Source organism: Ciona robusta, chromosome 1 (genome assembly GCF_009617815.1).
Source record: "Ciona robusta chromosome 1, ASM961781v2".
NCBI lineage: Eukaryota > Metazoa > Chordata > Ascidiacea > Phlebobranchia > Cionidae > Ciona > Ciona robusta.
The window spans coordinates 2,439,268-2,454,329 of NC_143235.1; the positions used below are offsets into that span (position 1 = coordinate 2,439,268).

Genomic DNA, 15,062 nt, shown 5'->3' on the forward strand with positions numbered 1-15,062 from the left:
AAAACGTTTCTCTGTCAAACCAGTGTACAGAAGTTCCAGCTGTGATGACGTCAACACTTGCGTCATCAACCGGAAGTTCTTCCGCGATTCAAGTTTTGTAGGTCACGTGGGAAAACTTGTTTTAACATTGGCTGACTGGCCGGGGCCGCAGCCTACATCGAGCAGGTGGTCAAATTAATGTTCCTTTAAATCATGGTTGCCCTCTGATGTGATTTGAGCCAACTGTGGCCGATACTTCCTATGATCTTCAGCATTTTTTTTGGATTCATAATGTCTTACTTTGTAAATAGTTTTTGAGGATTTTTTCATTTTTTAATGTGTAGCTGATAATTCGCGCAACCTATTAATAAACACTGGGTTGGAGCAAATGCCGTTAAGTGTCTTGCCCGAGGAAACACTTATACGTCCACAAAATAAATAAATTACAACTTTTCAAATTCCAACACTTTTATTGAAAACCGTTGTGTAAAATACGAGTTTACCGGTTGTATATCAAATCTTACTCGGATTTGTGCAATGATCGAATGAGTGTCCAATAAAATGCAGGCAGTAATTGCACATCCAAAGATTAACATATTGACATTTTAGAGTAAAGGCAGTTGTGTAATAGCAACAAATTTCACCCACACCCAAATGCGCCTCCATAAAAATCCAATAAACGGTTCAAAATTAAAAAAAAAAAACGAAATAGTTTTAAGGCAAGCTAGATATGTAACTACTAATTATTACAGAATGTTGTTTTGATCATGTGTATTATGGCACTGAACTTAAGTTTTTAATATGAAAGTCACTGCAGGAAAACTATTTGTTTTAGTCAAAAAACAACATATTATATATGTTTTGTAATACTAAAGGCCACCAGAAAATCTCAGAATGTTATGCAGCTTATAATGCTAGCTGGAATATAACTTGCTTCACTTTGTATTGTAGTTCAACATGTATCTAAAAAAGTAAAAATAACACTTATATAAATGACCATACTATTTAAGTTGGGAGTTGGGACTTATTCAAACAAGGCAGTTACATAAACTCTGTGACTAAAACGAAAAATCTAGCTATGGTTGTTGTGAGTTTCAAGGCAAAACTGATAGAAATGAAAAAGTTCTAGAGAGTCAAACAGGGTCATGGTTTAGAACTCGTCATGGCGTTTTAAAGCTTCACCCCAGTCTGTGGCTTGGGAACCAACAAACTTATCGTGATGAGCAAGAATTTCTTCTTTGCTGAGAGAACCGTCTTTGTCATCATCTGACTCATGGACAAGATGCTTTGCTTCTGCAACTGCGTGATCGTAATCTGATGGCATGATCCAATCACGGACCTCCTCCAAGTTCAGTTTCCCGTCTTTATCTTTGTCCCTGTGCTCATGGAACTGCTGCTCCTCCACCACAACCCAATCCGGCTTCTCTCCTTCACTCTCATCTTCACTGATCATGTCACCGATGTACTCTTTGAGATCCACAAAACCATCACTGTTCTTGTCAATATCATCCATGGTTTCCTTGGTAACGATCTCCTTCATATGATCATACTCCTCTGGATGCAGGAATGCTCGGAACTCCTCTTCATTGCAATTTCCGTTCTTGTCTCCATCAGCAGCTTGAAACCTCTTATGATCACGATCAATCATCTTTTTATAACTGAAGCCATCCTCTTCATCCTGATTTGCTTGCTCCTCCATAAACCCATAGGTTGCCTCCTTGTACTCGTCCCATTCAATCTTTCCATCTTTGTTTGTGTCATGCTGAAGGAACTGCTTATTTGAATCCTCCCGGATGTATCTCTTTTGTGTGAACTTGATCCAATCCACAAGTTCTTGTTCCGTGATGTTTTGATTACCATCCTTGTCTACTTGATCAACAATGATCCCGAGTCGTCTTTTGCTCTCTTCTTCCGGCAGTTCATCATGCTCTTGTGCTTGATCTTTACCAAGAAACGCCTCATGATCATAATCTGGAGAACCCGGCTCTTTGTCGCTAAGTTTTTGATCCAGAACTCTTTCTTTTTTTGCAACTGCAGCAAAAGCTACAGTGCACATAAGTAACACCACTAAACCCTTCATTGTTTAAGGATGAAATTATACTAAATTGAAACCTGTTTAAAATATAACAAATTAGATATGATAGGCTACTGCAGATGTCAAATTGCATGGAAACAATGACTACATAAATGTAAACGATAGCACTTTATCTAAATTGCAATGTGAAATTTTGAAAAGGGGCATACAGTGGCAGTTGGATGGCATTTACATAAAAGAAATTAAAATGAGGCTAAATTTAGTTTGCTAAGCAAGGTTGAACAGCGGCAAGACCAATTTCCAGCTACTTTGACATGCTGACTCAATTGACATGGACTCTATTCTTCCGGGCAAAAATATAAAGTTGTACTTTTGATATAAATAATGTGGTTACTAGAATGTGAATGTGGTGCACAAATAGATAAGAAATATTAAAAAATTAGAACTTAGAAATAGCTCCAAAAATATTACTAACAAACACTTTAATACTGTGAAATTTGTTTACTCAAATCTATATTTCGTTTTTGTTGTAGGCTAAAAAAAATGTGCAAAACCTAAATTATATAATATTGTTTTTTTTAAAAATAACAATCACATTGTAATGTTGTCTTATTTCTAAAATTTTGAGTTTAAAAATGTAACCCATTTAAGTAATGTTATTTTAAAATGGCAATATAACAGATATGCAGCCATAACAATGCAAATAATAAATCACTTGTTCACTTGTTTGTTGTCATAGTTGGCAAAATCTTAGAACTCATCATGTTTTAAAGCTTCACCATAGTTGGTGACTTGGGAACCGACAAACGTCGCATGATGCAACAAAATTTCTTCCGTAGATAATTCACCATCTTTATCGTCATCTGCCTCATGCACGAGGTGCCGAGCTTCAGATTTGGCATGATCATAATCGGTAGGGAGAATCCACTCTTTTACTTCGTCAGCATCCATTTTTCCGTTCTTGTTTACGTCTCTTGCTTCAAACTGTTCACGCTCATTTTGTACCCAATCTGGTTCAGGTTCTTCATTGTTAGGATGGTAGACGTCACTCACATATTCTTTAAGGTCAATCCCGCCGTCATTATCTTTATCTAACTCCTCCATCGTTTCCGACACAACAATATCATGAAGATGTGGGTACTCCTCCGGATGCGAGAAGCCTCGAAATTCCTCCAGAGTGAGAACACCATCTTCATCACTGTCCGCTCTTTTCCACCTCTTTTCCTCTCGCTCATACATCTTCCTGTAGTCTTCTGTCTCATCCACCTCATGAACAAGCTGTCCATTTTCACCATACCCATACACCATCTTCTTATAGTTGTTCCAATGCAGCGGCTCACCCTGGTTTTCCTCCACAAGTTGCCTGAACCTTTTATCAGAGTCCTCACTAATGTAGTTGTTGTGCGTCAAACGTACCCAGTCCTCAAGCTCCTGCTCTGTGACTGATCCATCCTCATTTTTATCCACTTTCTTCACGATGATCGCTAGTCTCCTCTTGCTCTCCTCCGGAGCAAGATCATCCAATTCCTGAGCCGTTTCCTTTCCCAGAAAAGCCTCATGATCATAATCAGCCGTACCAAACTCTTTGTCGCTTAGTTTTGAGTCAATAACTCTCTCTTTTACGGCTGCTAACCCAACACCAAGAAACAGGAGAAGCACCAGCTTTCTCCACATACTACCTTTTTATACTACTAACCCAACCACCTTTACACACTACCTATAAATCAAAATACAAGATAAAAACGATAAACATGCCAAACAGCATAACACACAAACGTGAACTTTAAAACATACTAACACATAAATTTTAGATCAGTGTTAACTGTTAACCCGTAATAGCCCGCTTCTACCGCAAGCCAACATTTCATGCTAGAAATATGTTTAGCCTTAAAAAGTGCGAAATACGTAATGATCCGAAACGTCTGGTATAGATTATACCTGTTTGTAATTTTACTTATGCACGCAGCATAATACACGTTGCATATAATTAGGTATTCTAAAAACTACTAACAGGGCAAGGTCTATTGCAAAACAATATTTAGGTATTCTAAAAATTACTAACAGGACAAGGTCTATTGCAAAACAATAGCCAACAGAAACGTTATCGCAAAAAAATTAACTGTCTAAACGTCCAAACAGGTGCACAACCAAACGATGCCACTGCCACGACTACACTGACTGAATGCCGTTAAAAGTAGAAACGAAGGCAGATTCACCTAATGCTGTCGTGGCCCAAACTTTCCTAGGAAACCGAATATGCCCGAAACTTTTTTAACGAACTTTAAATGATGACTGCGCTTTGTATCGCGGAAGTTCGAAGGCCACGTCATCAAATATTACCGGCGTTTCCCACGGTTAGTGATACGCCTCTAGCGGTGAACTTATAAAACTATGTTACCTACATTTAAAATAAAAAATTAAAACTGTAGTAAAATCTTTTATTAAAACTGCTGTGTTCTACTTTTTAAAATATGTCCTAAAGCTTTCTATTCGACAATGAAGGTAGCTATTATGGATAACTTTGTAACAGGTGCTTAACTTATCGCAGAGGGTAGTCCAAAATGCGTAAGTTACTACTATAACTGCACATAAAAGGCCTAGAGTTTGCTAAAAACCGCTTTCTAATGAAAGTTAAGCACCGGTTGATTAATATGACCTCTACACAAGCACCGTAAAACAACCAGAACTCTGTCTCTATAGACTATATGCAGGCCACCTAATACTGCGCAACTGTATTTCTAAAACGGTTTAAGTGCATAATTAAAACGCAAGCTCGTACATATGATACAGTTTTATGGTTTAGTATATAGTATTTGGTCAGTATGTTAGGTCAAACCGGCGTTGTGTTAGATAACATGAAATACCAATTGATATCAAAATCTGGAAAGTAAACATATACAGAAAACAAAAATGTAATGCTGGCATTGTAATTGACTTTTCCGGCGCCGTGGCAAGGCTCGTCGCTGCTACCATTGCGAACGTATGTGTCCTTGGGCAAGACACCTAACGGCAATTGTTCCAACCCAGTTGTTACTAATGGGTTTTCCAAATTATCAGCCATACATAAAAAATGCCCCTCCCCCCCAAAAAAATAATAATCCGTCTTATGACGACTATCGTTTTCCGGCCACGCGAGGATAAAAAGTGAGTTAATTTCTACATAGGTTTTAATTTCTATGGACTCTAAACAAACAGCTTGAACTCACAACAATCGGCCATATAAAAAAATCTCCCGCCATAGTACAGCCTTTAGCACAGTAAATTGGACAATTCCAACAAAGCTTTATGGAAGTACCACCAGTATTGAAAACAAAAGAAGACTTTACCTACACAGTTGGCTTTGAGCCGAATTTAGCCACATAAGCCTGCTTGAGAGAAGTGGCGCAGCTATTGGAAGTTAAGCAGTGGTTCTGTAATAGCTCACGTGCCCCAGAAGTGGCAGCGAAGGACATTTGAAGTGATCCTCTTCTAAGTTTGAGTTGGACTTGAATCGGTCTACCCGGAGAGTTTTAGGCCCTCGAAACAGTTCTGTTTTTTCTTTCAGTTATCCGCAAAGGTTTTGAATGTTAACTTTTAAGTCAAGTTAGACGCTGGTTAGATGGTAATGTATTTAAAATTTAGGAACTGTATATATAAAAATGTTTCGTAATATAAGTATTTAAAAAAAACCTTTTGCAAATGTAGCTTTAGATCTTTTTTATTCAAGCTTATACTATACGCAGTATGTAACTGATTCATTGAAACGTGTAAAGCTATATACGTCTGCACAAAAACCTTTGGTAATCTTGCTGGACCAAATTAGTTACCTTAAAACAGTTATATGGCGGCCGCTGTTTTGCAAGAAAATGTCAGCATTGATCAAGGGAGTGACCACGGGTTTTTTGAAATACAAGACCAGGACCAAGCGTTTGAACTGGACGATGACGTATTTTGTGAGGAAGTAGTTCAAGAAAACCGGAAAGATGACGTATCAGAACAAGACGGAATTTCTGAGGTATTGCAATGATTAAATTGAAACTTTGTTTTATAGCACTGTGGGGTAAGATGGGATATCGTAACAAATAAACCCCATATTTCCTGAAGATCTTTTTAAAAATTGAAAACGCTGTTTTAGTCGTAGGGGTATACAGTTATTTATCTATTTACAAAAAATATTTTGTTTACTACCAAATGGGACGGGAAAAGAGAGTGAAAACATGTCCCAACTTACCTTACCGTACTATAATGTGTAGATGATACGTTTTTGTAAATGTTCCTGGAAAAACAAAAAAGGGTATTTCATGGTTTCATACAATCGACACATTTTCAGCTACAACAGCGTGGTGCATTTGAGGTCCGAGATCGAGCAGGGACGTCTCTCTCTTCCGGATTTGTGAGTAATGGCGGTGGAGGCAATTCCGCTATTCTTGATCCCGCTTTTAAAACTGCAAACGTGGATGGCGAAAAGGCCTTAAAAAATGTTAGGAAAATTAAAGACGTGTCCTCCCAAACTGACTTTCCGATTTGTGACTCTATGAACAAAGACGAAAACAAGACGCCCAAAGTTAACTTCAGGTCGAAAAGCAATCTGGAGATTTCAAGAAATTTCTGCTGGCGACATGACGCATATGGATCTGTTGTGCTTCCCAGTGCGAGACCGACAACGCCGATTTCCCCGAGAGAGCACTCGATATCTGCAAGCTTAAATACCTTAGGTATATATATGCATGCTAAAAAAACACATTTCTAAAACTTTAATGTACTACTGTCGGTTAAAATAGGGTGTTGTTATTTTAGTACTTAAATCCCAAATTTCCTGTTCGTTTTACCAATCATTTTTTAGAGTCGCGAGGCTACAGTTACATAATTCTCTAAATATTCTTCGTTAACTAGCAAATTGGTCAAGAAAAGATAATGAAAATGTTCCATCGTACCCAACCATACTATATATCCTACTTTATGGTGTGACATAGCATGCATAACGTAGCCCTACTATTTGATTTAACACATCATAAATTTAAGATTCCTCATCCGTACGAGTCAATTTTCGACACAAATCTTGCGATATTTGCAAAGACGAAGAAAACAAACGTATTGACTTGAAGAGCCGAAAAGAATCTGTTATCCTGAAAAAGGTAAACAAACCAAATATTCAAAAATTAAACTAAAGCTACACAGATTACACCGGAAATGTTTGTCATATATTAAAGTACCGTTAGGTAAGATGGATACCGTTAACACATAATACCCTATATTTCCTAGATGTGTTTTGTACAAGTAACAACAGTCTATGGGAATCATGACGATACGGTTTTAAAATTCTTTGATCGTTCTTTGTTTACTATATCAAATAGGACGTAACAATATAATGAAAAGGTATCCCATCTTCCCCCGCCCCACTATATATAATTTTTCTAAGATACCTGCTGGGCCGTCCGTTGCAATGGTTAAAAACTGTTCCCCAAACTTGCTTGCGAATGAATTGCCAAGATGTTCTTCGCTGTGGACCGAAAGTCGAACGTTCTATCTCGGAGCAGACGTCAATACGATTCCTAGGCCCAGGCAGAACTCAAGTCTGTCAAGACGAACAGATATTGGAATTTTGAAATCTAAGGTACGCACATTGGGGATCCAGGATGCATCAAATTTTATTAGAAAGAAATTTTTATAAATATGCTAGAACGACCTCTGTCGATTACAAGTGGTTCAATTCCACCAAATTATACTGGTCGCTGCTATGACTCAATTGATATGTCTGATGTATGGTGTGATGTATAGAAGAAACCTATAACTTAACAGTTAGCATGATGTGTACACCACGTGTGTCTGTATAGAAAACACCCAAATCCAAACTTTACAAAAAATATGCGGGCTACTGACTCAATTGATCGGTTTACAAATGTTGTCCAGGCCAACAACGATATGTTTACTTACGGTTGCGACACAGAAGCATCTTGTAAGGCTACAGCAAATTCCAATTCACCCCATTCTTTCTGGATCCGATCTGTTTCCGTTTCATCTGGTATGTGTTTCTGTAAATTTTTTAGTATTTATTAATTTCATTTGGAAGTAAAACAAGCAGTATGGCTTTGTCCGTGTTTATACCAGACAGGAATCTGTTCTGATTATATTTTCCTATAATTTTCGATTTATTTTTTTATAAAACCATGTAGTCTGAAACACTATCCATAAAGTCGTTAAAATGAAGCTTTAGCCGTTTTTTAACAACAGGGTTTCCAACACCGCGCTTTTCAAAGCATAATGAAGTTCCGCGAAGAAAACGAGACGTAAGAAATCATTTACAACTCTTATACAACTCTATTAAGTCCTAATTACTATATTTGTTACACTCGACAGTGGATTCTCGTGCAATGCGTTACGAAATACACATCGAGAATAATTTGTTCTGCCGAGCCAATGCCTAAATTAAGCTATCACGAAATTGGTTGCCAGGAGATGGTTTTATGTCCTGCTATGCTAAGATCTGTTGAATATATTGAAGATGTGTGCTGCCAGGTATTACACCAGTTCAAACGTGGTACAGAGCTAGTTAAAATTTAATGTTTTTCTTAAGCATTTTAACAAATCTTCAAAAGAAGAAACTCTTCAAAGCGGTCGCACGGTGGAGCTGTTGTTCTCCGCAAAAGGGCCGGTGGTTCGCGACGACAAGCACTTAACCGGTTAGAAATTGAATGTTAAAAACATAAGAACTATCCTAACATGTTATGCATTTTTATAGGTCGGAGCATCTTTTACTTTTGCTTCGACGAGCCGCTGGAAAACAGGCGCCGATTATGCGCCGACTGCGTGGCGGCAAGGGCGGCGGTTCCGACCCCCACAAACGACAACGTTTTCACGGTAGCTCAACCAATCAACAGCCGCAGCAGCTCAGCTAAAACTGCCACGCTTCGCAAGGCGCAGCTCAGTACACCGGCACGTCCAAAAACTGCACGCAGCATCCAGCAGCCAAATAATCAGCGCCAGAGCTTACGCCCTGCTTCTGCCAGTAAAGCTTTGGTACGCTTACCACAAAACAAAGGCCCAGCTTGCAAAACGCTAAGCAATACAACGCTTGCTAACAACCTTCAGCGCTTTACAACCAAATCTTACTTAATAAACGCATGCACCCAAAGGGGCTTGAACCGCCCCTTATTGGTATGTCACTCCACAAAATGCACGCATTCATTATCATTGTTTCGCATGCACGCCTTCATATCTAATCATTCATTATTTATCATGTGTAGCTTCTTAACTGCATGCTTGCAAGTTCTGCTAGTTTTATTCAACTTTTCATGTCAATTATATCGTACACAACAAATCAAGTTAAAGATTCGGTATATATAGGCGACCTTAGGTATTTCACTATGGTAAGGTCATCACATAACACGCACATGGCAATCGTATGTATATAGTGGGGTGGGGTAAAATGGGACATGTTATAAAACCGTATACCCATATACGATTTTCAGACCGTTGTTAGTTGTTAAAAACACAATCAGGATATTTGTGTAATATGTGCTAAATGTGTCTCATCTTACCCCACAATACCATATATTTATTTAACAACCCTATAGTTGACTATTGATGCGTATTCGATTAAGTAATGGCCTGTATAAATTTGGCTCAATAGGCCTAACAGTATGTGGTAATCCAAATCTATTCAGTTTTTGCTGGTTCGATAATTTTACCAAGGTCTTCGCCTTAAACAATCCCTGAAAAATACGTTTTAATACGCATGAGATGGTAATAATGTTAAGCGGACAATGGATAAGTCGCCTATTCAAGGGGATTTTGTATTAATTTAATTTGAACTGGGTTTTGTACGTGTTTTATTTACTTTAATTACACGGCCAATTCATGTCCGCTAAACACTGCTTGAATGGTAACCTGACTCACCGCACCCAAATGCTCTGGTGTGACGGGCATTCTTCTCACAGTTTCATATCATACACTCATGTCTACTTAATTTGATGCCGGGCTGCCGTGTATGAATGGTTAGCGGATATAGGATACTGGATAATACTGGTTTGGGCCGAATACGACGGTATACAAACAGACGGCATTGTGTCCGCGGTCGAACATTGTTATTATTGTGGAGAGATTTAACTCTTATGAAGTCTAAAGATTAGAACCGTAAAGGGCTAGGTCTGTTTTTAAGTGTTCAAGTCCCGGTAACGATATAAAGTAATATCTGCTTTGTGAATAAAATCGATCAGAACACAATGTACACGGAACGTGGTAGCGATGTAACGACCTCACAATAACTTATTTGGAGAAAAGATCGCAACGCAGTTTACTGAGCGTGAGAAAAGATAAAGAAAATATCAGCGCCTTGATTTTAGCTTGAGCGAACGAGGTAGTTTGGTAGATCTGAAATACCAACGCGAGCTCACGCTGGTTATAATGGGGACGCCTTGCCGAACAGAGGTCTGTGCTTTATCAGCAGTTATGACAGAAACTTGCGCTAAAGGTTAGTTTTTATAACTGACCATATTTATAGGCGAAAGAGCCAAAAGATAAAAAGAAAGAAAAAAGTTCGAGACAACCAAAAACGTACAAGACACCGAAAGAAGACGACATGAAAAAATCTGTGACTTTTGCGGATCAACAATCAGCTGAAGTTAAACCACCGACAGACGATAAAACGGTATGTTTGAAGTAGAAGTTTTATTTTGTGAAGGAATGTGTTCTAATAAAAAAAAAATAAATAAATAGGTTTAAATTAATCTTCGTCCGAATGTAATAAATTTTGCGAATGTGACCCTGATCTGGAGCTCATAAAGTTGAACGGTTCTTGTGTAAATAAAAACAGTAAGGTTCTGGTGCTACGAAAACGTAACAGACAAAAGTCAAGTCTAACCAATCGTAATAAAATATATATATTTCGCCTAAATGATATTGTAAGCCTTTTGTTTAAATAGAACTTTAAATCGTCCGGACGGTTTATGTATTTCACATATACTCTGTATACGTACTTAATCTCGTAATCGGAGATTTTAAACCACCAGTTAAAACATGCGTTCATTCCATAAGTGTATGTTCTCATTAAAAAAGTCACGTAAAGTTTTTTTTGTACAAACAACGTATTCAAACACTCGCGTTGTCACCACATGTGGTCTGTAATTAATTACATTTCAAACAACCTGCTACAGTTTGAAAAATGTTAATACAGTTATTTGTCGGCGACGCCAAAGAATATTTTTCGTTCTAAAATACAGTTATTCTAAAAGTCTCTAAGTTATAATAGAATGATGGGGTAAGACGGGGCACCTTTAGCACATAATACCCAAATATCTCGATCGTGTTTTAAACAGTTAACAACGGTCTATATATAGGAGTCCCGAGGATACGGTTTTATAATGTTTTGTTTGTGGTTTACTTACTACCTAAATGGGACTAGAAAATAAAATGAAATGGTGTTCATAGATCGTTGGTAATTATTTAAAACATGATTGGGATATAATGTATATTATGTGCTAATGGTGTCAACTCTTATCCCACAGTACTGAACGTTAAAATTTAAAAATGTACTTTATTAGACGGACAACGACTTACGGAAACGACGAGCATCATTACCTCCACCACCACCTAGACTTCTACACACGGAGGAAGAAGATGAGATTGTTGGACGAAGAAGAACTAGAAGGTAAGTCAACACATGGTACATTGCTGCAATACACGAACCAGCATGTAAAATCACCTGCAAAATTTCATAGGTGGTAACTCGTAAGCTTGTACGAGATTTATGAAATTATTTCAATGTGCATAAATATCACTGTTGTTGTATTGCAGGGAAAGCGTCGCGATTTCGTTTGGAAATGATGTTTCAAAACCAGCAGAGGTACAATGGTTTGTTTGGTATACTTTTACAAAACTGATTTATTAGTTATTGCCACAAAAATAAAATCACTTCTGGTTCTTGCTTTGATTGGAATTTATAATGATAATATTACAATATTGATTGTTTTAAATGTTGAAAGTACTTTTGCAGGAGAAGCCAGCAGCTCCTAAACCTACGGCCAAAGTAAAGGCCTATATTCAACCAGAATGGGAGACAATCAAAGTAACAGTTGTATTTAAAGAAGAAAAATACGCAGAGAATTTTCTAGAATACAAAACTCTTCAGGTGACTCATTTATATGTCCCATGTTTCCGGATTGTGTTTTAATAATTAACAACTCATTTTAGAGTCATGAGGTTACGGTTATATAATTCTTTAAAAGTTTCTTGTTTCCTACCAAATGACAACAGATCTCATCTTACCCCACCCTACAACATGTTAACCATTATAGCACAAAATATTATTAAGCAATAATAGTAGGGTTAGGAAAGATGGGACACCTTTTAATTCTATGTTATCGTCCCATATGGTAAAATAAATCCGTAACCTCATCACTCCCATAGAACGTTGTTAGTTGTATAAAACACGATCAGGATATTTGAATCTTATGTGCTAAAGGTGTCTTTTCTCCTCCTGTCCTACTATATTTTGTTTTGAACAGGACATTTACGTTTGGTTGCGCCAAGCACTGTTGAAAAGCGATGCCTTGACACCTGGAGCCGAACTTATTCTGGCTGCTGACAATCTTAAGTTTCCGCTAAAAGCAAACACCGCCAACCATACAGTTGCTAGCTTATCGACACATACGTTTCAATGCGAGGAATTATTACAGGTAAAAGGACATGCCCTGCTATTGTTTTACGGGATATTTTGAATTTAATGAATGGACGTAACTTGCTAAATGTTTGCTTGGCAGGAAAACGGCAGTCGTTATAGCACGTTTGTTACGTTTCATACACCTCGTGCCAGCTTTAAGTTACCACGTATGTAACTTAGTGGGTGTGTTTTTATGTGTGGCTGACAATTTAAACAACCCACATGTAACCACTGGGTTGAAGCAATTGCCGTTAAAGTGTCTTGGCTAAGGAGATATACGCCCACATTGTTTCTTTAACACAAACATATTCGTTTACTATTTACCTTGTCGCCCAAGAAGTGCGGCAAAACAAACAACGTCTTTTCAAAAAAACGGTACTGAAGGTAGCCATTTTTAAAGATTATTTGTTACTAGAAGTCCAAAGGCGGCGGATTTGGCGAAACTAGCAGTCGATTCGACACAAGATTTTCGTTCCCAATCGACGCTAGAATGTTAGAAGGTCTTACACCAGTCCAGTATTTATCCAATTACTGTATTGTAAGCGGCACTTGGCGAGCTTTCTACCGAAATGTCTTCATGCAAAACGACAGAGATAGAGACGGGTAAATAAAGTTTTAACGTGAATATTTTAGCCGGTATAGAACCTGTACATAAAACTTTAACATAAAGTATTATAAAAATATAAATGAAGGAACGTCTTTATTCTCGCGTGATACTCTATAAAGAACATTGGTGTTTATTTTTATATATACCCTCGTTTACGAATTAACGCGTATATGTAATCTTGGTTATTTTTTGGACATTTTTAAAGTATGGTTGACAATTTAGCCATAACGGACCATTAAGTAAGAGCAAAATGACACACACGACCACATTACACAGAAAAATCACTTACAAAGAACTCACCAATGCTATGGAAAGATTGTTCGTCGAGCTGGCTCATCCAATAATGCAAAGAGTTTTGTTTCTTATGGGTGCAGACCCGTTGTCATCTAAGCCAGAATACTGGGATCGAAATTCTTTCGTTCTTCCGCAAAGAGCCGAACCGGGACAGGAAAAGTTAAAAACTTGGCAAAAAGCGTTGTCCATCGATTCGGAGACCTTCGTTTGTTTGTGTGCGCTTGCTAACAGGATAATCTGCAGAGAAAAACAAATGTGAGTAATATATTAGGTTCAAATAATACCTGCACAGATGGCCTATACTTGAGATACCTTAAGCAGGCTATGTTGCACACTGTGTACCGTAAAAATGTCTGGCGATTATACTGGATTTCGCGCCTACCTCTAGCCTGCTGGAGGGTATTGGTTCGAGACCTGACGCTGCTATACCAGTGTGTGCTTAAGGGTTCTTGGATAGGACACTAAACGGAATTTGTTTTAACCCATTATAGTCACTATGTTTAAATTGTGAGCCATACACAATAAAAAAACAATCACGCACAAAGTTACATATGTGGTAAGCCGTATACTGGCATCAGACCGGAAAGAAAGCACTTTAGGGAATTTCTTAATCGTTTCTTGCAAAATTACAGAGAAGGAATCCCAGTTGACGAAATCATACAAACCAACAACCATCTAGAAGATGCAGACTTTTACAACATCGAACAAAAACTAAAGGAATGTAAACTTGAAGCACTTACAAAACGCCTGCTGCTTTATATTCGAAAATAGCGAGTAACTGTATCGTTTAAATTTGTAAACCTAAAGATTTTTTTACTTTCTTCAGAGATGGCGCTAAAGATTTAAAAATGGACGTTCTATAGAACACGTTCAAAGATATTCAACTTATATACCATTTTATACAATTTTTTTAATTGTTGTTTTTTTTTCAGGCAATATCGGTCATGTAAGATTGTGCACAGTTTGTAGTGTTTTATTTCGTTTTTTTTGTGGTCTTTAAATGTTTTCCTATTTTTGTACCTGTCCGCCTATTAACATACATGCAGTATTAAACATCATACAAAATAAGTAAATGCAATTGCACTCTGAAAGGCTCTTTGTACCTTTATATGGTAACAGCTGATCATTAAGCAGGTCTTATAGTCTTAAATAACAACATGTAGTAAATATGTCGAATGCAAAATACGAAGGTTCAAGGTCTGTTAACTCCAGCGAGTGTTTCTCGTCAATAATTAGCTGTAAGTAAGCGGTTTTACAAATTCCGACGCAATTTCTCAACACTATATTGTTGACTACAGTGCACCGTAAGTACCAAATAAGTCTCTGCTTGTTTTTCGGTTTTAGGTCCAACCTTTTGACTTCATTGACTAGACCTCGGCAACCGTTAAGTGCAGCATGCTATTGTATACAGTGGGGTAGGGGACGAGACGGGACTCCTTTTCATTCTATTTTCTCGTCCCATTTGGTAGTAAACAGGGAACACTCAAAGAATTCTAAAACCGTATCCTTAC

General features: G+C 37.7%; 2 protein-coding genes, 1 long non-coding RNA gene and 1 pseudogene across 4 annotated transcripts in view; 1 reads left to right on the plus strand and 3 right to left on the minus strand.

Annotated features, from left to right (window-relative positions):
- Positions 1-429: 429 nt before the first annotated feature.
- Positions 430-2,062, minus strand: LOC149741307 (calumenin-like). The gene has a single exon (XM_089873588.1). The coding sequence runs from the start codon at positions 2,057-2,059 to the stop codon at positions 1,130-1,132; it is 930 nt and encodes a 309-aa protein (XP_089729714.1). The 5' UTR covers positions 2,060-2,062; the 3' UTR covers positions 430-1,129.
- A 29-nt stretch (positions 2,063-2,091) lies between these two features.
- LOC149741308 (calumenin-A pseudogene) lies at positions 2,092-3,756 on the minus strand (annotated as a pseudogene). The gene has a single exon (XR_016384522.1). The product of XR_016384522.1 is annotated as a calumenin-A pseudogene (transcript).
- Positions 3,757-5,814: 2,058 nt separating this feature from the next.
- Positions 5,815-15,062, minus strand: part of LOC149741309 (uncharacterized) — a 46,434-nt gene continuing 37,186 nt past the window's right edge. Inside the window, exons 3-9 of the long non-coding RNA XR_016384540.1 lie at positions 13,558-13,788; positions 11,549-11,693; positions 7,928-8,025; positions 7,417-7,568; positions 7,031-7,119; positions 6,225-6,687; positions 5,815-6,003 (exon numbers count right to left, since the gene is read on the minus strand). This is a non-coding gene — a long non-coding RNA (uncharacterized LOC149741309). The remainder of the gene's footprint in view (positions 6,004-6,224; positions 6,688-7,030; positions 7,120-7,416; positions 7,569-7,927; positions 8,026-11,548; positions 11,694-13,557; positions 13,789-15,062) is intronic.
- Positions 5,835-14,863, plus strand: LOC149741310 (uncharacterized). Its single transcript, XM_089873503.1, has 17 exons — positions 5,835-6,008; positions 6,324-6,708; positions 7,016-7,128; positions 7,413-7,607; positions 7,904-8,015; positions 8,225-8,280; positions 8,351-8,509; positions 8,568-8,673; positions 8,733-8,851; positions 10,494-10,640; positions 11,533-11,639; positions 11,786-11,834; positions 11,985-12,119; positions 12,496-12,666; positions 13,066-13,253; positions 13,534-13,806; positions 14,184-14,863. Exons 1-17 carry the CDS (start codon positions 5,835-5,837, stop codon positions 14,320-14,322), a joined length of 2,628 nt encoding a protein of 875 aa, XP_089729629.1. The 3' UTR covers positions 14,323-14,863.

Excerpts from the sequence above, each read along its gene's own strand:
- LOC149741307 (XM_089873588.1), bottom strand. The coding sequence starts at position 2,059 with ATGAAGGGTTTAGTGGTGTTACTTATGTGCACTGTAGCTTTTGCTGCA.
- LOC149741310 (XM_089873503.1), top strand. The coding sequence starts at position 5,835 with ATGGCGGCCGCTGTTTTGCAAGAAAATGTCAGCATTGATCAAGGGAGT. Across the intron at positions 7,608-7,903 it reads TTGGAATTTTGAAATCTAAG|GCCAACAACGATATGTTTAC; the intron begins GTACGCACATTG and ends AATGTTGTCCAG. Across the intron at positions 8,016-8,224 it reads ATCTGTTTCCGTTTCATCTG|GGTTTCCAACACCGCGCTTT; the intron begins GTATGTGTTTCT and ends TTTTAACAACAG.